This window comes from Labeo rohita, chromosome 7 (assembly GCF_022985175.1).
Source record: "Labeo rohita strain BAU-BD-2019 chromosome 7, IGBB_LRoh.1.0, whole genome shotgun sequence".
Lineage (NCBI taxonomy): Eukaryota > Metazoa > Chordata > Actinopteri > Cypriniformes > Cyprinidae > Labeo > Labeo rohita.
In genome coordinates, this window is record NC_066875.1 from 17,311,839 (window position 1) to 17,336,648 (window position 24,810).

A 24,810-nucleotide genomic window follows, 5' to 3' on the forward strand; every position below is an offset into this window, starting at 1 on the left:
ATACTTTTATTAGGATGCATTAAATTGATAATGAAAAGTGACAGTAAAGACATTTCTAGGGTTCTATTTCAAATAAATGCAGTTCTTTTTAACTTTATTCATCGAAGAATCTTGAAAAAAAAGTTCCACAAAATATTAAACAGCACAGCTGTTCTTAGGGGTTCAAGCACGTAGCGCTGAAACTCTATTGTAATTGTTACAATTACAATCTCCACGTAAAACTAATCATGCCAAAACGTTCCCGAACAGAATGAGATATCTTTACCAAACTCAGAAAATGTAAGAACTAAATCTTAGGTCACAAGAAAAAAAATCGCAGAGCTTGGTCACTTGAGGGTAAAAAACATTAAAATGGCTATGAATGCAGAACCATTTGTCCTTTCAAAATGAAAATCATGTGCACGGTCTTGGTCCAAAGTGCCACAAGTGTCAGAAGGACATTTGCGTATCTCAAAAAACATGTCCGCCATATTTTAAGCACCTCTTTTAACAGAGGTCAATTGGAACAAAACTCGGTGGGCCTTTTCACCTCCAAAGGTCTGAGAGAAATTTGAGTGGGGGCGATATCACAATTTTACAAGGGTGTAAAAGATTGTATGTCACACGGTTTGTCGCACATATGTGAGATATTCGTATCATACAACAGAACTCCTCATTCCAGACAACTTTGCCTCTAGAACCACTGCTGTCAATCAAATCGTTCGTTAAATGATTGAGCTGTCGTCAAAAACCTACTCTTGCAAAATCATCCTAGGTTTTTTTGTTCAATCTGGAAAGAAACACTGCAGTACAATTCTCTGGACTCTCTAGGTCAATAATTATCAAAAATATATTTGATAACAGGGTCGTTTAGAAAAGGGGCCTTTCCAAATTTACCCAAAATCCTATAAGCCTAGAAGAAAACTCAAAACTTCACAAAACCTGGTGAGCATATTGCGACAGGTGATTCTAAACAAACATGCAAAGTTTTAAGGAGATCGGACCACAGCTGATGCTACAACAGTAATAACCGTTAAAAACCATAATATTTCTATGGTATATTACCTGGACTTTCCAAAAATTCTTTTTTAAATAACTGTTTAAGTGGTTACAAGCTTGCTAAATAATGTCTTTTTCATATGCGCTTAAATGCCTTAAAGTGCTTGAACCCCGATAATCGCTGCTTGTGCTTGCAGCTACATTTAACATTTGGAATGATAAAACAAATGTTTCTTGAGCGCCAAATCAGCACATTAGAATGAATTCTGAATCATGTGACACTGAAAACTGGAGTAATGTCTGCTGAAGATTCACATGAATAAATTAAAAAAAACAACAGTTTTAAATGTTAACATTTACAGTATTACTGTTAATGCTGTATTTCTCATCAAAGAAATGCTGACTCAGTGAACGTAAAAGCATAAAACATCTTACTGACCTCAAACTTTGAACTGTACTAGAGGAGATAGTAATTTCATAATTACATAACATTATATAACTTTTTTATCTTAAAAGGAGGTAGTAGATACTATTACTAGTCTAACTACTGGCTCATTGTGAAGAACGTTGTACTACTCACGTTTCCTTTTGGTGTTAAGATGAAGGATATTCAGGAAGACTTCACTGCTCAGACTTCCTATCGCAGATGTCTCTGGGTAAAGAGGACACAGTGGCTCCAGGGATGAAAGGTCATCACTGGACTGCCCTACAGAGTCCAGAGATGCCTGTGTGTCCCTCCTTCCACCAGAGTCTGTCTCCATCGTCAGGCTGCTACTACTGCTGTCACAATGGAGAGATGCATATATTAGTGTTTGGACAGTAGCAATTATTGTGGTTTCACCTCTGTAATCAGGCACATTAAACATGAGGTTAAAATGGCAGCCTTTAATTTAGGGTAATTACCCATTAACCCTGTAAACATAAACCTTTATAAAGTGTCTGGGTTTCAAAAAAACATGATTTTTGAAAATTGTTAAAAGCAAAGTTATCTCTTTTTGCAAATGAACTCTTAATATATATATAGTTGTCTGAGAGCACAGACAGACTGACTCCACTTGTTAAGTCTGATGTCATACATCAGCGTTTCTGGATATTTCTCAGATCTCAAAAGCAAACAACATACACTGATAATACGCTGATGATCTGCTGCAAAATCATGGTCCTAACCTTTATCTCCATAACAAGATGTCAGTCGGCCAGACAGTGATTAATCTTTTACGAATCATAAAAATATTGGTGGACTATTTAAAACCTTAGTTTAAAAGCTGCACTATAAATGAACTGTGCTCACAAACAACTTTTGAGATAGTATGCTGCGTATAGACTTGGACCTGGAAACAGTATTCAACAACTTAATAAGTAATTGTGTAGTGCTTCATGCAAGTGGACATGCGCTAAGAAGATCTGTTGAAGTGATCTGCTTGTCCAGCTGGTGGATATTTGCAGAATCATGGGTAATATGGTTTTTCCATCAGGAATTCCATAGTTAAACAAAAATAACGTGCACTGGTGTCTTTTAAAGTTACCATTAAAAGAAAAAGTGAAATCACCTTTGGCGAAAATAAATGGGTTTTTTAATAATTTTAATAATTTAATAATCCCTGGAAGCTGAGCGTTACACTTTTCAATAAAAATCCTATATTCATGATACATGATTCTTGTACTAGATGAGTATTATCAGTCAGAAAGCTGACCTGAGTTTCCTGCGCAGCAGATAGTCGATGACATCAGGGTCCGTTTGAATGAGGCTCATGAGCACCTCCTGCTGCAGCTCAGCAGACACCTGCATATGAAATAAAACACTCATTCAGCTAATGCTCACTCTGTTAGTATATGAATACTTCGTAAGTAGAATTTCAACAACATTCATTCACCTTTCCAGTTTTGTGCATACAAGGTTGTAATATACAGGTGCATCTCAATAAATTAGAATGTTGTAGAAAAGTTCATTTATTTCAGTAATTCAACTCAAATTGTGAAACTTGTGTATTAAATAAATAAATAGTCTTTGGTTCTTTTAATTTTGATGATTTTGGCTAACATTTAACAAAAACCCACCAATTCACTATCTCAACAAATTAGAATATGGTGACATGCCAATCAGCTAATCAACTCAAAACACCTGCAAAGGTTTCCTGAACCTTCAAAATGGTCTCTCAGTTTTATTCACTAGGCTACACAACCATGGGGAAGACTGCTGATCTGACAGTTGTCCAGAAGACAATCATTGACACTCTTCACAAGGAGGGTAAGCCACAAACATTCATTGCCAAAGAAGCTGGCTGTTCACAGAGTGCTGTATCCAAGCATGTTAACAGAAAGTTGAGTCGAAGGAAAAAGTGTGGAAGAAAAAGATGCACAACCAACCGATAGAACCGCAGCCTTGAGAGGCTTGTCAAGCAAAATTGATTCAAGAATTTGGGTGAACTTCACAAGGAATGGACTGAGACTGGGGTCAAGGCATCAAGAGCCACCACACACAGACATGTCAAGGAATTTGGCTACAGTTGTCGTATTCCACTTGTTAAGCCACTCCTGAACCACAGATAACGCCAGAGGCGTCTTACCTGGGCTAAGGAGAAGGAGAAATGGACTGTTGCCCAGTGATCCAAAGTCCTCTTTTCAGATGAGAGCAAGTTTTGTATTTCATTTGGAATCCAAGGTCCTAGAGTCTGGAGGTGGAGAAGCTCATAGCCCAAGTTGCAATGTAATCTGCTGGTGCAATATCATCTGCTGGTGTTGGTCCAGTGTGTTTTTTGAAAACCAAAGTCACTGCACCCATTTACCAAGAAATTTTAGAGCACTTCATGCTTCCTTCTGCTGACCAGCTTTTTAAAGATGCTGATTTCATTTTCCAGCAGGATTTGGCACCTGCCCACACTGCCAAAAGCACCAAAAGTTGGTTAAATGACCATGGTGTTGGTGTGCTTGACTGGCCAGCAAACTCCACAGACCTGAACCCCATAGAGAATCTATGGGGTATTGTCAAGAGGAAAATGAGAAACAAGAGACCAAAAAATGCAGATGAGCTGAAGGCCACTGTCAAAGAAATCTGGGCTTCCATACCACCTCAGCAGTGCCACAGACTGATCACCTCCATGCCACGCCAAATTGAGGCAGTAATTAAAGCAAACGGAGCCCCTACCAAGTATTGAGTAGATATACAGTAAATCAACATACTTTCCAGAAGACCAACGATTCACTAAAAATGTTTTTATTAGTTTAAATGTTTTTAATGTTTTTATTGGTCTTATGAAGTATTCTACTTTGTTGAGATAGTGAATTGGTGGGTTTTTATTAAATGTGAGCCAAAATCATCACAATTAAAAAAACAAAGACTTAAACTACTTCAGTATTTGAGTTGAATTGCTGAAATAAATGAACTTTTTCACGACATTCTAATTGAGATGCACCTGTATGTATTATATGCAGGCCTAAGATTTTATCCATTGATTATTCTCGCCTCATAAAAACAACATTCTTTTTAATAACTAGTTTACCCAAAAATGAAAGTTCTTTCATCATTTACACATATAACTTTCTTCAATTGAACACAGAATAAGAAATTCTAAAGTGCTGGTGGCTTCAGTCTCCGTTGCATGGAAAAGAGCAGGTAAAAAAAGAAGTTTCAACATTTCTTCTTTTGTGCTTCATAGAAGAAAGAAAGTCTTAAGTGTTTGGAATATCATTTTTAAATATCTATCATTCCGCAGCTCCACTCTCTTACCATGAAGAGGTGTTGGTGGTTCTGGATGAGCATCAGGGTGACAGAGATGACAGCGGTGCTATCTTCTATGCCTAGAGCTTGAGGGCTGAGCTCTCTCTCTGATCCTCTCTCTTTCTGCAGGAGATTGGGCCCAAAGATCACTGCCAGGTTTGCAGCCGTCATCTTATTACCTGAGATCTAATCACAACACCAATTCAAAAACAGGTCAGAATTTTGATTTGATTTTAAACATTTGATTCCACCATTTGTGACAGTCTTTTGTGGTAGGGCATATATATTTTGTTTAGTATCACTATTATTAAATCTGTCAGATGCACGTCAGTTACATGTCAATGGCTTGTTGGTTTACACAAGGGCCTAAGGCTTTTGCAGCTGTATGTAAGTAGATGCATATAAAGAATAGTGGTGCATTTGTAGGGCCCTGTGATTTCCGCAGTGCGGAAAACGCAGACGTAATCATGGAATCAAGTCATAAAAATGGAATTTACTGTATAATGCGGAATATCATGGAATTTGCCAAATTTTGGATGAATAATCAAAAGTAAGTGCGTACACTTAAATAAAAACATGATATGGACTACTGTCTGTGAATATTAAGTCACAAAATATTATTTAAATATGAATCCTGCATGCTCTGTAGTTCCGCCCACGTTCTGCGTGACCTTTCGTGATTCAATAGTACATAGCGTCATGAACGCACATCCCAGAGGCCGTGCTACACAAGCTTTTGTGCTTAAAAAGTATAAAAAAATACTACAGTGCATGTATCTGTTTGAATTAAAGGGATAGTTCACCCAAAAATGAAAATTCTGTCATTAATTATGTCATTAATTCTGTCACAAAATTTCCACAGTGAGGTGGGTTGGGGTTGCTTTTGGTTGAAGATATATGTCACTGCTGAAACTTTGTTGCAAGTACAGGGTATGTGGCCCTTGGTCCTGTTAGCACGAAAAATCAAAACTTATTCAAATTGTGAATGGATTATATGTAGCCTAGAAAGCGCGCAAATGTAGCGCTTCCATATAATCACTAAAAAGCTATCACTCACTTCACTTTATCGCAATCTCACAATCTTCCATTATAATCAGTGAAGCTCTCTAAACTGCACAATGAATCTCTTATTATAAAAAATACAGCGTTTAGAGGTGAGTGAATTCAGACTAAATTGAGAAGGCCAATTAGATTCAAGAAATCAACAGATATGTCTGTGATTGGCTACATTGCTCAATGCTACAAAAACACATTATAAACAAACTTTTAATGCTTTCCAGAGTGCAAACACAAATAAGCACCGGAGCCTTTACCAAATCTGTATTGCCAATGTCCTATTATTATAGTTTGAACTGAGGACTGTGTGAGAAAATAAGAGTTGGCAGCCCTGTCAGAGCGTAAGAAGTATGTCAACTGTGGGAGTCTCACGCTAAATACATGAGAGTTGGCAGCGCTGTCAGATAGACAGATACACAGATAGATAGATTGGCTAATTTTATATCATAGCTTTTAGATAACATCTATTTTAAGTGATTCATAGTGAATGCATGAGAGTTGGCAGCCCTTTGCCCACCTTATTTTAAGTAGGCCCACCCACGTAAACATTACAGAATTTTTTTGGGGCACAAAAAGTATTCTTGCAGCTTCATAAAGCAATGATGTCACATGGACTGTTTTCCCAATGTCCTTACTAAGTTTCTGGGCCTGGGAACATTTGAGTTACATTACGGGTTTGGAACGACATGAGGGTGAGTAATTAATGACAGAATGTTCATTTTTGGGTGAACCATCCCTTTAATGGTGCAGACACGCAGTTTCATTTATTACACACATCTCTAGAACTGTCACTTCATGAGCATTTTACCGTTTCTTGTAAGAAAAACCAAAACTACCGTTGTACCCTATACAAACAGAAATACCAACTATGATGCAACCCAGACCGTACCTCCTGCTGGTTGGGCCCAGTGGTGCTGTTTGCATTCTCCTGTACTGTATGAAGAAGCGTCAAGAGCCTCAGCAGGGTGTCACAATTACAGGGCGGCAACAGGTACAGCAACTGCTGCAGGTATGTCAACTGATCTGCCCCCCTCAACACTGTCAGACAAAACACAAAACATCTTGTAAGGTGAGCATATTTCATAACAGCTGCTACAATAATGAAAAGTGTGTTGGGTATTACAGTTTAATTGTGTATCCTGATTCCTGTGTAATACTATAAATGTTAAATGATTTGTGAATGGCTGTCTCTGTGATTGTAAGCTCATACGGTTAGCGTGCAGGAAGGCCCGATAGAGTTCTCGTGGTAACAGAGGGTCAGGCATATCCCTCAGGAACTCCTTAAGTAATGCAGCCACATCGTGCACGCTGTGCTCTTCATCTAACAAGACATCTATTCCCATGTCAAAGTCCTCGCGCAGCTGAAAACACACAAGGACACAGCAGGATAAAATATCATCAAACTGCCACCGCACACGAGACCTAAGTATCCCACGTATCCTGTGCTTGTACAAACACAGTATGATATACACATACAAATCACAGTCAATCTTAAGTCGGCTATGAAAACAAGACCCTGTACATGCTATGATCAGTATCCAAAACATTCACAGTACAAGAGACTGTCATCGCACATAGAGATGAAACAGTATGTCAGTGTTACTGTCAGCAGTGTGTTTCTAGAATCAATATGAAAGACAGGGGGCGCATGCCACACATGAGAGAGAAGAAATGTGTATGTTGCAGTAGCGTAAACTGGCTGAGCAGCTGGAACTGACAAACTTACTTGACGGACTCTTTTTTTAGAGCTGCCTACACGGAAAATCCCCAAAGTTTGTAACCCTAGAGAGAAAGAAAGACAGAGAGAGGTAGTAAACAAGTGCTGCGCTCATATTTCATTGTCTTCATTTCATATCTATTTTAGAGTTTTTTGAGTGGTGTCTCATCTGGGTGACCTTCTGTTTGCAACCTGAACCCGGGTGTGTTATAAATTGTTAGCCTGAGGATGTATTCAAATTATTTTACTGATATTTCAGGGAAGGAACAAAATTCGTAGTATTTGGGTTTACATTCAGTATTTTGTACATGACATTGTCACACTCATATAGTTCATAAACATTGAGAATGACTTTTAAACTTGTGAACTTAAGTTTCAATTACAGTACAGCAGCCAATCCAGAGGCAGAATTATAATTAAATTACATACAATTAAACTAGAATGAAATTGGAAATATATATATATATACATACATACATGCATGGCCCTAAGCCGGTCGTAACTAACTAGCTCATATTCAGTTTAAAACCAGCTCAGGACTAACTATGGACCAGCTTAAACTAGATCAAACCAGCTGCCGTGATTCAAAACATATAGGTATACCAGGTACACCACCATATGCTGTTTTTTTTTTAACAGGGCATTTTAATAGAATGTAATGCCACCTATAAAATTTTACATTTCATTTGTATATTTTATTATATTTAATAACTTAATTTTCATTTTATATACTAAGCGGAAATAACTTTATTTCCCTGGACACTCTAATTTAATTCTTCCAAACCACACTAAAACAATATAAAGTTGTCTGAAAACAATATATTAGATATTTTGTGGTGTTGTATGGCAACATTTTTATTGTTTTGATGGTTCATTTTTTAAAAAATGTATTTTAAGGGAAATCTTTGATAAGTTAAAGATTCAGAAGCATTACATACTATTAAACTACCCTGTTGAAAAAGCCAGCATATGCTGGTTAGGTATGTTTTGAAGCATGGCAGCTGGCTTGAGCCGGTTTAAGCTAGTCCTAAAATGGTTTAAGCTGGTCATCTGCTGGTCCTAAGGAACTAGCTTCTGCTCAGGACCAACTTATAGCCAGTTTATAACCAGCACAGGACCAGCCTAAACCAGCTAATGACTAACTAAGGACCAGCTTAAACTAGCTCAAACCAGCTGCCATACCTCAAAACATACCTAACCACCATATGCAGTTTTTCAACAGGGTAGTTTAATGCTGGTCCTAAGTATCTAGCTCCTTCTCAGGACCAACTCATAACAAGTTGATAACTAGCTCAGGACCAGCTCAAACCAGTTTAATAGTATGTAATTCCACCTATAAAGTTTTTAATTAAATTGATAGATTTTATTATATTTAATAAATTAACTATAATTTTGAGAATGAACACTTTTTTACCCTGAACACCCTGATTTAATTTTTCCAAACTGCACTAAAATATATAAAATTGTCTGAAAACAATATGTTCGATATTTTGTGGTGCTGTGTGGCAAAATGTGTATTGTTTTGATGCAATTTTTTAAAATGTATTTTTAGGGAAATGTTTTGGATTTAGCATTAGAGATTATTAAACTACCCTGCTGAAAAAGAAAGCATATGCTGGCAGCTGGTTTGAGCTGGTTTAAGCTGGTCCTTAGTTGGTCACAAGCTGGTTTAAGATGGTCATGAGCTGGTTTAGGCTGGTCATGTGCTGGTCCTCAGTAACTAGCTCCTGTTCAGGACCAACTTATAACCAGTTTTATAACCAATACAGGACTAGCCTAAACCAGCTAATGACCAAGTAAGGACCAGCTTAAACCAGCTCAAACCAGCTGCCATCCTTCAAAACATACCTAACCACCATATGCTGTTTTTTCAACAGGGTAGTTTAATAGTATGTAATGCCACTTAAAAAATGTACATTTAATTTGTATATTTTATTATATTTAATAAATTAATTTTTATTTTATAACCTAAGGTGAAATAACACTTTATTTCCCTGGACATTCTAATTTAATTCTTCCAAACTGCACTAAAACAATATAAAGTTGTTTGAAAATAATATGTTAGATATTTTGTGGCAACATTTTTATTGCTTTAATGGTTCATTTTTAAAATGTATTTTTAGGGAAATGTCTGATAAGTTTTTGGAAGATTTGGAAGCATTGCATACTATTAAACTATACCCTGTTGAAAAAAGTCAGCAGCATATGCTGGTTAGGTATGTTTTGAAGCATGGCAGCTGGTTTGAGCTGGTCCTTAGTTGGTCCTGAGCTGGTTATAAAATGATTATGTGCTGGTTATGATGGTTATGAGCTGATTTAAGCTGGTCATGTGCTGATCCTAAGTAACTAGCTCCTGTTCAGGACGAACTCTTGGCCAGCTTATGACCAACTATGAACCACCCTAAACCAGCTCAAACCAGCTACCATGTTTAATGGTATGTAATGCCACCAATAATATTTTTTTATTTAGTTTAGTTTGTATATATTATTATATTTAATTGATTTTTATTTTATAGATTAAGGTGAAAGAACACTTTATTTCCCTGAACACTCTAATTTAATTCTTCCAAACAATATGAAGTTGTCTGAAAACAGTATGTTAGATATTTTATGGTGTTGTATGGCTAAATTTGTATTATTTTGATGGTTAAGTTTTTTAAGTTTATTTAGGGATGTTTAATCAGTTAAGAATTCAGAAAAATGTGCTATACATAAATACACTATAACCAACTAAACAATGCAAGTTGTCTTAGAATAATGAAATTTCCCTACAGTTTAAAACATTTAATTGCACTTCTTTGCCTGCCAATCCATTTCAAATTTCAATTCAACTTCCTGTGCCAGTTTTAAAGTAAACGACGTGCTGTAGTGCTGTTTGCAGCTCACCATAGGTCTCGATGTGGTTACAGCAGCGCTCTACCACTCGAGGAACTTGTCTGTAGATGGGATTGAGACTGAGTTTGGCCTGTGTGGGACCAGCAGCCTTTTTCAGCTCCAGCTCATTAGGGTGAGAGAGCTGCAGAGCTTCAAGTAGTCTGGACTGACTCTCAACCATATCAGAGATGGAGTCTACAGACATCGCTCCCTGACAGAGAGAAAGAGGTGAGGAGAGAAAAATAAAAGATAGTTTATGATGAAAGGATAGGCAATGGTCAATAAATGCATGTGCTGTAAGACTCATACGATAAAGGTCAAAATGAAACATCAATTTCAGTAAAAGCCTGTTTCAGTTACAATGAATTATATTAGGGATAAACATTTTCACACTGAGCTCAAAAAAGAGATCAAACCCAGTGATAAAAAAGTCTGAACACAATAAATCTATTTATGGTATGTATACAAAAGCAATGTAAACAGATTTCCATGAAGGCTTTTCAAATGTCAACATGATGACTGAATAACCCAGTAATCTGTTCTCTTTCTCTCTCCATGTTTGGGTGGAGAGAAAGGAGAGTTTGATTTGGCAAAGACACAGACATAAATCTCCTTCCCTCCTGCTGATACGTAGCCACCCATAGAGATGTTGTCTCCAGTCATACTGAGAGAGGTATGGAAATCACCCATATGACATTAAACAATAACCTGAACCACACTGACTGTAGCCACTGCTGCCTGACACAGTAATAAACATCTTAGCTGTTATTAAAGTGATGAAGAATACTATACTGTTCAAGGTGCTTATTTATAGTCTACACTTGACTGTGATATCTGTGTTATTGTACCTTGACCAAATTAACACTGTTTTATTTATTAAAGTGGTCATAGCATACATGTTTAAAGTCAAGTCACATTTATTGATATAGCGCTTTATACAATACAGAATGTTTTTAAAGCAGCTGTACAATAATAAACTGGAAACATTATTCAGCTTAATTTAGTTTAGTGTTCACTGTTGATTCAAGTTAGTTCAAGAGAGAAGTCCACTTCCAAAACAAAGATTCACATATAATGTACTCACCCCCTTGTCATCCAAGATGTTCATGTCTTTCTTTCTTCAGTCCTAAAGAAATTATGTTTTTTAAGGAAAACATTTCAGCATTTTTATCCATATAATGGACTGATATGGTGCCCCGATTTTGAACTTCCAAAATGTAGTTTAAATGCGGCTTCAAATGATCCCAAATGCGGTTGTAAACGATCCCAGCCGAGGAAGAAGGGTCTTATCTAGCGAGACGATCAATTATTTTCATTAAAAAATACCATTTAAATACTTTTTAATCTCAAACACTCGTCTTGTCTTGCTCTCCCTGAACTCTGTGTATTCTGGCTCATGACAGTCAGGGTATGTCAAAAAACTCCAATCGCATTTTCTCCCTGAACTTCAAAAATAATTTCAAAATCATCCTACATCGCTGCAGAAGTACCGACCCAGTCTTTGCAAAGTGAACCTGCAAAGAAGATCAAACACCCTTAACAAAAAAGGTAAAACAGCGATATAAGACGATTTTAAAATTGAGGGAGAACATGAGATGGGAGTTTTTCAACATACCCTGTCACGAATCAGAACAAAAACAGTCCAGGCAGAGTAAGACAAGACGAGCGTTTGGCATTAAAAAGTATATAATTTGTACTCTTTTTATTAAAATACCCGATCGTTACGCTAGATAAGACCCTTCTTTCTCGGCTGGGATCGTTTACAACCGCATTTGGGATCGTTTAAGGCCGCATTTACAAAACTGCATTTTGGAAGTTCAAAATCGGGGCAGAAAAATGCTGAAATGTTTTCCTCAAAACACATAATTTCTTTACCACTGAAGAAAGAAAGACATGAACATTTTTAAAGGGTTAAAAGACTAAGGAATATCTGATTCCTCAGATATGACTCCATAAAGCATTTCTGTCTTTTTTTGTATTTCTGAATCAAGTTTATTCTTGATAGAGTAAATGAGATCCATTTAGAAATTGGTTTAGAAGCCTCAACCAGGATTTTATCTGTGAGATGTACCATATCAGCACTTGACCGTGGGGAATTCTTTGAATAAAATGATGCCAGGTTTGTGATAGCAAGGAGTTTTTATTGGCTCTGATTTATATTTGCGTAGATAGTGTCCTCTTCTCTTATTTGCTTACGTATGAGATGTCAGCAACAATCTCTCACAGCAATAGCCCACACTTAACTGTGTTGTCACGTACAGCTGTCAGGCATTTGATGCTGTGTGTAATGAACCACAGATGTGTTTTTTGGGTTAGAAGTTCAGCTTAGCTTCTGTGTTTTTATAATCAGCTCCTGATTACTAGATCAAAAGACCAGAATTGTCTTAAATATACATTCCACAGCTTTTAGAAGGATAGTATGAGGATGTTGGTAGAGTTTTAAAGAGAATATGCACTTACCCGTCTGTGTGTGCGTGAGGTGTTGTCCTTGAGAGGTTTGCTGTGGACCTCTGGTGCTGGTGAGGAGGCAGCATCAGGTGATAAGGGTGTATTACCCAGCACCCGGTTTCCATTGTGCTGCCATTTCTCGGCACGGAAGTGAAGAACGCTGGCCTCCAGGTCCAGACAGTCTCGTCGACTCTCTTTCAGGGCATCTTGCCGTTGCTTGTATGCCCGGTCGTTTGCGATTACCTGGGCGAGCGGGATGCCGAATGCTTTGGGTGCAGACTCTGTGGAAAAATCCAAGCAGTTAACAAATGACCTTAAAGAGATAGTTCACTCAAAAATAAAAATTCTGTCGTTAATTATTCACCCGCATGTCATTCCAAACCCGCAAGACCTTCGTTCATCTTCAGAACACAAATTAAGATATTTCTGATGAAATCCGAGAGCTTTTTGACCCTGCACAGACAGCAACTGACACATTCAAGGCCCAGAAAGGTAGTAAAGACATTGTTAAAATAGTCCAGAAGAACTCTTGTGAACGTGCGTCGAAGACTGGCACAGAAGTTGAATAAAGTCATTATTTTTGTTTTCTTTGCTCACAAAAAAGTATTCTCATAGCTTTATAAAATTAAGGTTGAACCACTGATGTCTCATGGACTATTTTAACAATGTCTTTACTACCTTTCTGGGTCTTCAACATATCAGTTGCATTGCTGTCTATGCAGGGTCAGAAAGCTCTTGGATTTCATCAAAACTATCTTAATTTGTGTTCCGAAGATGAACAAAGGTCTTATGGGTTTGGAACAACATGGGCGTGACTAATGACAGAATTTTCATTTTTGGGTGAACTAAATCTTTAACACTAGGCTTATGGACCATTTAATTCATTTTAAATTAATTAAATGGATAGATTTTGATATTTAGTCCATAGTTTCCAAAGCTTATTTGCTTAGATGTAACATACATGTCAACATTTTGTTGTTTTTGGACTAGTTTTACAGCACATTTCAGGAAGGGTGTGTGTGAAACACATCAAAGTCATTCTTTATATCTGTAAACAATGACTCTGCACATGTCAAATGTCATCACAAAAAACTTAAACTCATCATCTGCCCACAAGTCCTATATACCATAATTCTTTTTTTTTTTTCTTTTTTCCTTTAGGTCAGTTTTGAGGTTTTGAGTCCATAACGTCTTTCAGACTAGTGAAAAGGGAGCATCCAAAATATATATTTGATATAGGGCTGTCAGTTTAACGCGTTAACTTTATTAATTAGTTAAGAAAAAATAATGCAATTCAAATATTTTAATGCAGTTAACACACAGGCCCCGCCCCTAGACCTGTACGTCATCTTATATTTCATATAGTTGACTGTTGACAAATATGATGCAGGGCAACAACTCCATAAATACAGTTATGCCATAAAATTCAAGATATTGGTGCAAAAAAAATGCCCCTGTATGCGTTTTTATATATATCACACGATATCCCAAGCCTAAATGTGATTTTATACAACAGTTCAGTAAACAAATGATATAAAAGAAGGTATTTTAAAGCTGTTTTGATAACCACTGACTTTCGTTGAATGAACAAAAAATACTGAGATGTTTCTCAAATTATCTTCTTTTATGTCCATAATTATGTCTACTTGCTACTTTCTCATTTAACACAATAATAGCTTTAAATAATCTTTTGTGGGTATTTTCACAGCCAAATTTAGTTTGCAGTTAATTAGATTAATTAATCGAAATATCATGTAATTAATTAGATTAAAAATTGTAATTGACTGAGAGCCCATTGTTCTTTTGTTACACTTTATGATGAGAAAATGATACCAAATGTTTAAGTTTTACATGAACTGTCCTTTAAAGTTAAAGGAGAAGTCCACTTCCAAAACAAAGATTCACATATAATGTACTCACCCCATGGTCATCCAAGATGTTCATGTCTTTCTTTCTTCAGTCGTAAAGAAATTATGTTTTTCTGAGGAAAACATTTCAGGATTTTTCTTCATATAATGGACTGATATGGTGCCCCGAACTTTCAAAATGCAGTTTAAATGCGGCTTCAAACGATCCCAAATGCGGTTGTAAACTATCCCAGCCGAGAAAGAAAGGTCTTATAATACAATTTATATACTTTTTAATGCCAAACGCTCATCTTGTCTTACTCTGCCTAAACTGTTTTTGTTCCGGGTCATGACAGTTAGTGTAAGTCGAAAAACTCCCATCTCATGTTCTCCCTTAACTTCAAAATCGTCCTATATCGCTGTTTTACCTTTTTTGTTAAGGGTGTTTGATCTTCTTTGCATGTTCACTTAGCAAAGACTGGGTCAGTACTTCTGCAGTGATGTAGGATGATTTTAAAATGATTTTTGAAGTTGAGGGAGAAAATACGGTCAGAGCTTTTTGACATACCCTAACTGTCTTGAGTCAGAATACACAGAGTTCAACGAGAGCAAGGCAAGACGAGCATTTGAGAATAAAAAGTATTTAAATGGTGTTTTTTAAATTAAAAATAACAGATCATTACGCTAGATAAGACCCTTCTTCCTCGACCCTTCTTTCTTTACGACTGAAGAAAGAAAGAGATGAACATCTTGGATGACAATGGGGTGAGTACATTATATGTGAATCTTTGTTTTGGACTTCTCCTTTAATATTTGATTGTCTCTTGTGGCCTGTTTTTATTTTTTGGATTATGAATGAAACTGCACTTTTAAAACTATGAGCCACAAATTGCAACATATCAATTTCTGTATGACTGGGTGACCATACGTCCTCTTTTCCCCAGACATGTCCTCTTTTTGGACCTAAAAAAATGTGTCTGGCCCGGATTTCTAAATCGCCCAAAATATCCAGGATTCGGCTTTTGCTTACTATAGTCGCCATTCATTGTGTGCGTTTTTGTATTAAAGCCTTGCGTGGGACTGTTTTCTTAATCCCATTCCCGCAAACATTCTAATATTGAATATAATTTTCGCACATCATTTAGTATTCATAGAGTTTAGTATTCATCATAGAGTATTTAAATCGCAACGCAGTTCGTGTTGGATGTAGGGTTTCCAAATCCTAATTTTTTCCACGGAATTGGGCTGATTTTAAACTGTTGCCGTGGGTTGATTTTCTTCTGTGGATTAAAGGTTTGAAATATTGCATACATGTAATTTGACTGAAATGCTTGTTACATTTTGCATTCAATGATAAAACTGTGGTAGACAAACTGTAAGTTTTGTGAAGGAGCCTTTTAGCTGTATTTAGGATCAATCTGCATAACGGTGACTGTAACATATTTTGAGTTTTGATATGGTCATCCCCCGCCCTCAACCTCCCACCACAACCCCCTCTGTATCCTGTCCCCGTCCTCGTTTTTGAAAACTAAAATATAGTCACCCTACTTGAAACTAGGACTATTATGTTTCAGACATATATTCAGCTTTAAAATGATCAGTATTTAAATGCACTCTTTCTGTGCTGTTCAGTAAGTGATCTTGTGTAGCTACCATTTGCTTTACTCATGCTAAAGAGGAAAACATCTTTATCTGCTAACTGGGATTAAATCTAGAGAACTCCGGTCAACATACGGCACATCAAATTACTGCTTAAACTTATTTGGAAATCTAAAAAATATAAATAAAATACAATAATATATAAATATATTACAAACTGTTATAAGTTTGCCTCTCTTGTGTATCTAGAGGTAATCTTCTTAAAGGGTTAAGGGTTTACTTAAATGATTTCAGAACTAATTAAGACATGAGACATATTAGGACCTTGAAAACCCTTTTCTGCTGGATCTTACATACTTTAACTCAAAGAAACCTTTATTTTACATATTCCTCTATAGCAGCTTAAATGTACAGTAATTGAACTACTATTTATGTAGATGGGAAGGTACAAACACATGATGTATACGTAAAGCACACACTTTTAAATAGCATCTTTAACACCCTAACAGGACTACACTGAGGTTACGTCTAATCTGTTTTGGCTGTCAAAGCAACACAAAGGCAAAGCAGTCTTGTTGTCCTCTCTCTCTTTTCTCCTATCTCTGCCCCCAGGGCTTAAAGGTCTAGTGGCGGGTCAGGTTAGTCTGGTCCACTAGCTGCTAGTCCTCCGATAAGCTGGATGGATAGGGGGATTGAGTCCTCTTTAAATAAATTCCTCTCTCTACCCTATCACCATCCACCCCTGTAACCCTTCATTCAGCCCTCTCCGCCCACCACCTTGAACTGACGCACATGCTGGAAGCAACTGCCAGACTGTGTTTGCAGGTGGCAGGCGTTTGGCTGAACTCCAGGTACATGGTCAAACAAATCCGACTGACTCAGGAATCAGCGATACTTTAGCTCTGGCAACTTTCGGAGTTGCTCTGAGATCAGTTTGAACAAAGTTAAATACTGATTCAGCACTAGTGAGGTTATTATTATTTAAATGACTGAGTACAATTAAATATTACAGTGTTCCAAATCTAGAGCAAAAGTTTGGGGTTAGTATGTTTTTTTTGTTTTCAGTAAAAAGAAATTGCTCATTTTTATTCAGTACGGATTCATTAAATTGATCAAAAGTCTTCTTTCAATTTCTGTGCATTGATAATAATAACAAATGTTTCTTTAGCACCAATCAGCATATTAGAATCATTTCTGATTGTGCGACACTAAACACTGGAGAATTTGATGCTGAAAATGTAGCTTTGCATCTCAGGAATAAATTACATTTTAAAATATATTTAAAGAGGAAAACGTTATTTTAAATTGTACTAATCTTTCACAATATTACTGTTTTACTGTATTTTTGTTCAAATAAATGCAGGTGAGCGCAAGACACTCTATTAGAGAGACTCTAAAAAACAGTTAAATCAATACAGCTCTCAAGTCTTTGTTGAGTATCCTCACACAAACTGGTTTTACTGTTTACACATTATACAGTGTTAAGTTAGGAGTCAGTAGACAGTATTTTAGCCTCTGAAATGATCCATACAAAAAGGATGAATAAAGAAATAAATAGAAAAGAATGAACATGCATTCACCGGGATGCACAGATTGTTGGGAGCAGAGCTACACTGTCTTAAAGTCTTAAAGCTGTGTGTCTTAAAGGCCTATGGGAGATTTGCAAGAACTGTGACACACCAAACAGTCTTGGCAACCAAACAGTCCACAAAGGGAACAGCCATTTATACGTCTTTCGGTCCACCACCATTAACAAAGAATGAAGTTTTGTAGTACAATGGATTAATAATTTGATAAATGTAAGATGAAATGCAGTTTCCCCATCAGTTCACTGTAGTTTAAAATAATCTAAAAGAGAATACTTAAAGACCTAACATTTAAGTATATGTCTTGTTGGTTGTTCGTTAAACAAAGATTACAGACTGTATGAGGTCAGGAATGCTGCCAGACAGACACGGTGCACTTAAAGACAATCCGATTTGTCGCTCTCAACCCATTTTACGTCCATAATGTGGCATATTTAAACGTAAAACGGGATATTCAACAAGAAAAATGTAGGGTGGGGTTTGAGAAGTGACCATTAGGTACTAGAATGGAGCCGGACTAGTTTGCTAATGCAGTACAATAGCTACATAGCTGATGGTAGACCTTGGCAAAAATAGAAAGGCACTTGAGAGAAAGATCAGGTTTTCAAAACCATGTTTTTTTTGGCATTTTTCTTTACTCTGTTTAAACCATTGCTTTTCTAGTTATTTACACTCAGGTTGTATGAGATTTATGTGAAAAATAAAATAAAAACATCTCTTACCTCGCTCTTTTTTTTCTTTTGAGAAGGAGTCAAACTTTCTCCGTAGTGATTTCCTTCTCTTACGAATCTCTGGAGATAAAAAAAGAAGAAAAAACAGGATTATGGTTGCTTTTGTGTATACACCTGTATGAAGTTATACATATATAATACAGAGGTCGCTTTAACCAAACAGTCATTGACCGAACTTTTTAATCAGTGACGGAAAAATCTGAAGAGCGTCCGTCATTTTGACAGATTACACTGAGGGTGATCTATTGTAAATTGTAGCTGTAATTTCTACCCCTGTCCAGTTGGTGGAGAGTGCGCTCCAGTGTGGCAGCAGAGCACAGGATACAGAACAAAAACGAAACTGTCACGAATGTTTTCCTATGTGTTTGATTACGCACAGACGAGTAGTACACAGAAGCTAAAAAGATCTATCACGCCACATTGAAGAGCATCAATGATGCACTATGTACTGTCCATTCATCCACTGAAAACAGCATAGACCAAGAGATTGACTGGGATTTAAGAATCGATATTGGTTCATTAAAAATAAGAATCTATCAAAAATCGAGAAATCAATTTTTTAATTTTTATTTTTTACCCAGCCCTAGTGTATTTTGTTGTTTTTAAACACTGCGCTGTTGTCCTGTAGGTTCATCATTAAAATGAAAATGTGAACAAAATAAAAGCAATTAAACGTGTTATTCTAATAAAAAAAAAAATTAAAATTAAAATGACTTGTAATCATAGATTATGACAGAATTTACGACCCTGTCCGTCAAAATGACTAGCGCAATGACAAGTCTAGTGCAACCTCCAATATACAGTGGGTACGGAAAGTATTCAGACCCCCTTAAATTTTTCACTCTTTGTTATATTGCAGCCATTTGCTAAAATCAATTATGTTCATTTTTTTTCCTCATTAATGTACACACAGCACCCCATATTGACAGAAAAACACAGAATTGTTGACATTTTTGCAGATTTATTAAAAAAGAAAAACTGAAATATCACATGGTCCTAAGTATTCAGACGCTTTGCTCAGTATTTAGTAGAAGCACCCTTTTGATCTAATACAGCCATGAGTCTTTTTGGGAAAGATGCAACAAGTTTTTCACACCTGGATTTGGGGATCCTCTGCCATTCCTCCTTGCAAATCCTCTCCAGTTCTGTCAGGTTGGTTGGTAAACGTTGGTGGACAGCCATTTTTAGGTCTCTCCAGAGATGCTCAATTGGGTTTAAGTCAGGGCTCTGGCTGGACCATTCAAGAACAGTCACGGAGTTGTTGTGAAGCCACTCCTTCGTTATTTTAGCTGTGTGCTTAGGGTCATTGTCTTGTTGGAAGGTAAACCTTCGGCCCAGTCTGAGGTCCTGAGCACTCTGGAGAAGGTTTTCGTCCAGGATATCCCTGTACTTGGCCGTGTTCATCTTTCCCTCGATTGCAACCAGTCGTCCTGTCCCTGCAGCTGAAAAACACCCCCACAGCATGATGCTGCCACCACCATGCTTCACTGTTGGGACTGTATTGGACAGGTGATGAGCAGTGCCTGGTTTTCTCCACACATACCGCTTAGAATTAAGGCCAAAAAGTTCTATCTTGGTCTCATCAGACCAGAGAATCTTATTTCTCACCATCTTGGAGTCCTTCAGGTGGGCTTTCATGTGTCTTGCACTGAGGAGAGGCTTCCGTCGGGCCACTCTGCCATAAAGCCCCGACTGGTGGAGGGCTGCAGTGATGGTTGACTTTCTACAACTTTCTCCCATCTCCCGACTGCATCTCTGGAGCTCAGCCACAGTGATCTTTGGGTTCTTCTTTACCTCTCTCACCAAGGCTCTTCTCCCCCGATAGCTCAGTTTGGCCGGACGGCCAGCTCTAGGAAGGGTTCTGGTCGTCCCAAACGTCTTCCATTTAAGGATCATGGAGGCCACTGTGCTCTTAGGAACCTTAAGTGCAGCAGAAATGTTTTTGTAACCTTGGCCAGATCTGTGCCTTGTCACAATTCTGTCTCTGAGCTCTTCAGGCAGTTCCTTTGACCTCATGATTCTCATTTGCTCTGACATGCACTGTGAGCTGTAAAGTCTTATATAGACAGGTGTGTGGCTTTCCTAATCAAGTCCAGTCAGTATAATCAAACACAGCTGGACTCAAATGAAGGTGTAGAACCATCTCAAGGATGATCAGAAGAAATGGACAGCATCTGAGTTCAGTATATGAGTGTCACAGCAAAGGGTCTGAATACTTAGGACCATGTGATATTTCAGTTTTTCTTTTTTAATAAATCTGCAAAAATGTCAACAATTCTGTGTTTTTTCTGTCAATATGGGGTGCTGTGTGTACATTAATGAGGAAAAAAAATGAACTTAAATGATTTTAGCAAATGGCTGCAATATAACAAAGAGCGAAAAATTTAAGGGGGTCTGAATACTTTCCGTACCCACTGTAATAACACAAAATATAATTCCTAAAAATGCTCTACTGTTCAAAAGTTTAGGGTCGATGATTTTTTCATTTTTGAAAATCTCTTATGCTCGCCGAAGCTTAATTTATTTAACCAGAAATCAAATAAATGCAAGTAAAATAGTGATATTGTCACCTGTTGTTACCATTTAAAATAACTGTTTTCTGTTTTTAAGGTTGAATTTATTTCTGTGAGGGCAAACCTGAATTTTTCACTGAAAGAAGCATGACATGATCCTTCAGAAGTCATTCCAATGTACTGCACTGATTTTATGCTCAAGTAACAGCTCAAAACAGCTCTGCTGCTTTATATTAATAATGTGTAAACATTTTTTTCTGAATGAGCAGTAAGTTCAATGAACAGAATTCATTTTTAATAGTTTTTTGTAACATTTTCAATTTCATCACAGTAACTTCTGATAAATTTAAATCATCTTGCTGAATAAAAGTATTAATTTCTTAAAATAAAAAGCCTACCGAAACTTTTAAACAGTATTGTATAAAAATGTTAATCTTATACTTAAAACACATAAAATAGGTAGTGTCACATAACACAAATACCTAAACAGATGCAAGTAACAACAAGTCTTCCAAAAATAAAATGTTTTCCATTTAGATAGCTGATAGTGACGTGAAACCGCTAAAGCACCATGTATAGGCACAAATTTGGCAAAGTAAACACTATATAAAACATATATTAGTGGAGGCACTGAGTAAGACAACATTAGAAGCAGAAACATTTCCTACATAGATAAGCAACCACAATAATCCTTAAAGGAGAAGTTAACTTCCGGAATAAAAATTTCCTGATAATTGACTCACTCCCATGTCATTCAAGATGTTCATGTCTTTCTTTCTTCAGTTGCAAAGAAATTTAGTTTTTTGAGGAAATGATACCAGTTTTTTTTCTTTATATAATGGACTTCAATGGTGGCTGACAGGTTTTAGTGCAGCTTCTGAGGGTCATTTTCTTAAAAAAAAAAAGTACAAATGAACTTTTTAACCACAAATGCAAATCTTGTACTAGCTCTGCGATGCACATGCGCATCTTCACACATTATGTAATCATGTTAGATAAAGTTAACGTGTTTAGTTCTTTGTCTGTGTATTCTGGTTCGAAAAGGTGGAAAACTCCATCTCATTTTCCCCTTAAAATCAACTTCAAAATCATCCGACATCATTGTTTTACTTTCTTTGTACATTCGCTTTGTAAACACTGGGTCAGTACTTCCGCCTACTTCACACGTGTGTTATTACATAATCCGTGAGGTCGAGTTAGTGCAAGATGAGCATTTATGATTTAAAAGTATATAAATTAGTATTTTTCTTAGAAAATGATCAATCGTTTCACTATATAAGACTCTTTTTTCTCGGCTGGGATCATGTGCAGCACTATGAAGCTGCACTGAAACTGCAATTTGGACCTTTAAACCAGTGGCTCCCATTCAGGTCTTCTATAAGGAGAAAAATCCTGGAATGTTTTTCTCACAAACCTTAATTTCTTTTCAACTGAAGCAAGAAAGACATGAACATCTTGGATGATATGGGGGTGAGTCAATTATCAGGAAATTTTCATTCTGGAAGTGAACTTCTCCTTTAATTTTTGCTAGTGAAAGATAATTCTTTCCAAATTTGGAGCTGAAAATAAGTATAGCTAAACTAAAACACCTTTTGTCTGTGTGTTTTCATAACTCTGATGTACTCTGTCTATACGGCCCTCAGGAGAACAGTAAAAAATGTGATGAATAGCTGTTCCCTTTACTAGGTTAAAACTTCCCCCACAGAGCTGCGACATTTTAAACTCAAACCAATAGACGTGTTTACACTCAAACCTCTTCCTGTCAATAAGTGCTGGTAAGTTGTTTCTATTTTGTTGTGCCTTCAACTTACAGAAATTCTTTTGCTGGTTTGAATCAGCAGAGGTCTGAGTTATTGAGCTGAGGGGAAAAAGGTTTAAAAGATGCTCTGTCCAGAGATAAAGAGAAAACGAAAGGGGACACATGCAGAGGGGCTTTAGGTGGGGTCATATTCCCATGACTGCAGGAAATGAGAGTTTATTTCTATGGAAACTGCCCCCATCCCTCCTCACACGCCAAGACATTGTGGGCTAAAGCCCCCATCAGCTCCCATCAGAGAGAGGATGATTAGGAGAATGAACAGAGAGCATGCTGAGATATTTGATAAATAATCTCTTCAGGCCAAAGCAGAGATCGAAAACAAAGTAAAAGAGCCACTTTTATAAAGCAAGAGACTAAAACAAAACAACAGCTTCAGGCGGCACACAGCTAGAGTTTACAAAGATTAGGAATCACAATATTAGAGACAAATTGCAGAAAGACTAAAGTAGGCCTACTTAACTTTCGAATAACCACAAACAAACCAGAAAATAACCAAAGGCAAACAGAGAGGTCAGTCACTCATGACATGCTTTCTGAATTCTCCTAAGTGCATTTCACAAGTTTAATTTAACTCTCCAAAGGACATTAATCTTCCCCAAAAATAGCTGCCAAACACGTTGATGACAATTCCAAGAGGAGAGGCTGAGTAAACCACCAGGCTGAATCTGACAGATTTCTCCTTAGGGAGGAAAATGTTCCGTAAATATTCCCATAAATTGTGGTGCCTGCTTCCCCATGGGTCAGCTGAAGTGCCGACCAAGGTCTTCTCACAGATGACCAGTTGAAAACTCCACTACAGAGAACAGAGGATGACCTTCTCTGATCTGACCATGTGGAATTGCTTGTACGTGCTGGGAATACCACTTCCCACAAAACAATGTGGTTTTCCATGGAGGGACTTAAGGGGACTCTCACAACAAAATGACATTTCACATTATAAAACAATGAACAGGGATGGTGGTGTTGTTAATTCATTATTGTTTATGTAATAATAATCCCTGATTACACGAGCACATGAACATCATGGAGACGTTTGCTCATCTACAATACGTCTATAGGACGTTTCCTTTTAGATGTCAAATAGACGTTTATTAGATTTCTTTAAGATTTGCTTTGATTCACATTTCTCAATTGTAGTGTTAAAAACACCTTGTCCTTGTCAAAATCAGCTCTGCAAAAATCAACCTGTTCTTTAAATGTTAATGAGCTCTGCTCACCCCGCCCCTCTCTTCTCTCTGTGGAGTTTACTTTAGCCACATTTAGCCACGCTTAGCCACGAAACTTGCTAACTAGCACGTTATTAGCAAAGGTGATGCACAGCTTCATAAAAAACCCTTATACTCACTTCTGCTGTAGGTATGGATCACAAATGATTCGCATGAACATAGACGGATATATGTAGATCGGGAGGCGCATTCCCTTCACAAACAAAAGTCATCCACTGCGTCTTCAGTGGCTCAGATGTCGGAAGTAAATGACGACTACTATGTTCATTATTACATCCAGCAACACAACACCTTAATCGCTTAGGAGCCATTCTTGTCTACGTCCCTGCTCCGGCATCGAAACAATGGCAGTTGGACTGCTACGGCTCATCAGGCCAGGTCTAAGGTAAGATGGCCGTGTCAATTAATCTATCGCGGGAGCGGCCTCTTGTCGTTGTGACGTCACACAGACAAGATGCTGAGAATGGCTTGATTTGAAAAAGGGGAAATTATTTTTACAGATTAAATAAAACATGTAAAAGTGAACTTTGCATCCGATAACCCCTTTAACAGTACCAAAACTGTGTATTGTACAAATGCACACAAATGTCTTTAAAACCAAATATTAGAGGTGACATATAAAAATCTGACTTTTTCATGTTTAAGTGCTATAAACCGGTCCCGGTGTATCTACCAACCCAGAAAACGTAAAAAAAAGA

The 24,810-nt window shown here is 37.2% G+C and overlaps 1 protein-coding gene across 3 annotated transcripts in view; it reads right to left on the bottom strand.

The window, feature by feature from the left end:
* arhgap36 (Rho GTPase activating protein 36) overlaps positions 1-24,810 on the bottom strand; it is a 50,421-nt gene that overhangs the window by 2,237 nt on the left and 23,374 nt on the right. For all 3 annotated transcript variants that reach the window (XM_051115803.1, XM_051115805.1, XM_051115804.1), the window contains exons 3-11: positions 18,546-18,614; positions 12,804-13,072; positions 10,356-10,554; positions 7,479-7,534; positions 6,963-7,113; positions 6,642-6,790; positions 4,706-4,882; positions 2,673-2,761; positions 1,559-1,755 (exon numbers count right to left, since the gene is read on the bottom strand). In XM_051115803.1, coding sequence (XP_050971760.1) covers positions 1,559-1,755; positions 2,673-2,761; positions 4,706-4,882; positions 6,642-6,790; positions 6,963-7,113; positions 7,479-7,534; positions 10,356-10,554; positions 12,804-13,072; positions 18,546-18,614 — 1,356 coding nt within the window. The remainder of the gene's footprint in view (positions 1-1,558; positions 1,756-2,672; positions 2,762-4,705; positions 4,883-6,641; positions 6,791-6,962; positions 7,114-7,478; positions 7,535-10,355; positions 10,555-12,803; positions 13,073-18,545; positions 18,615-24,810) is intronic.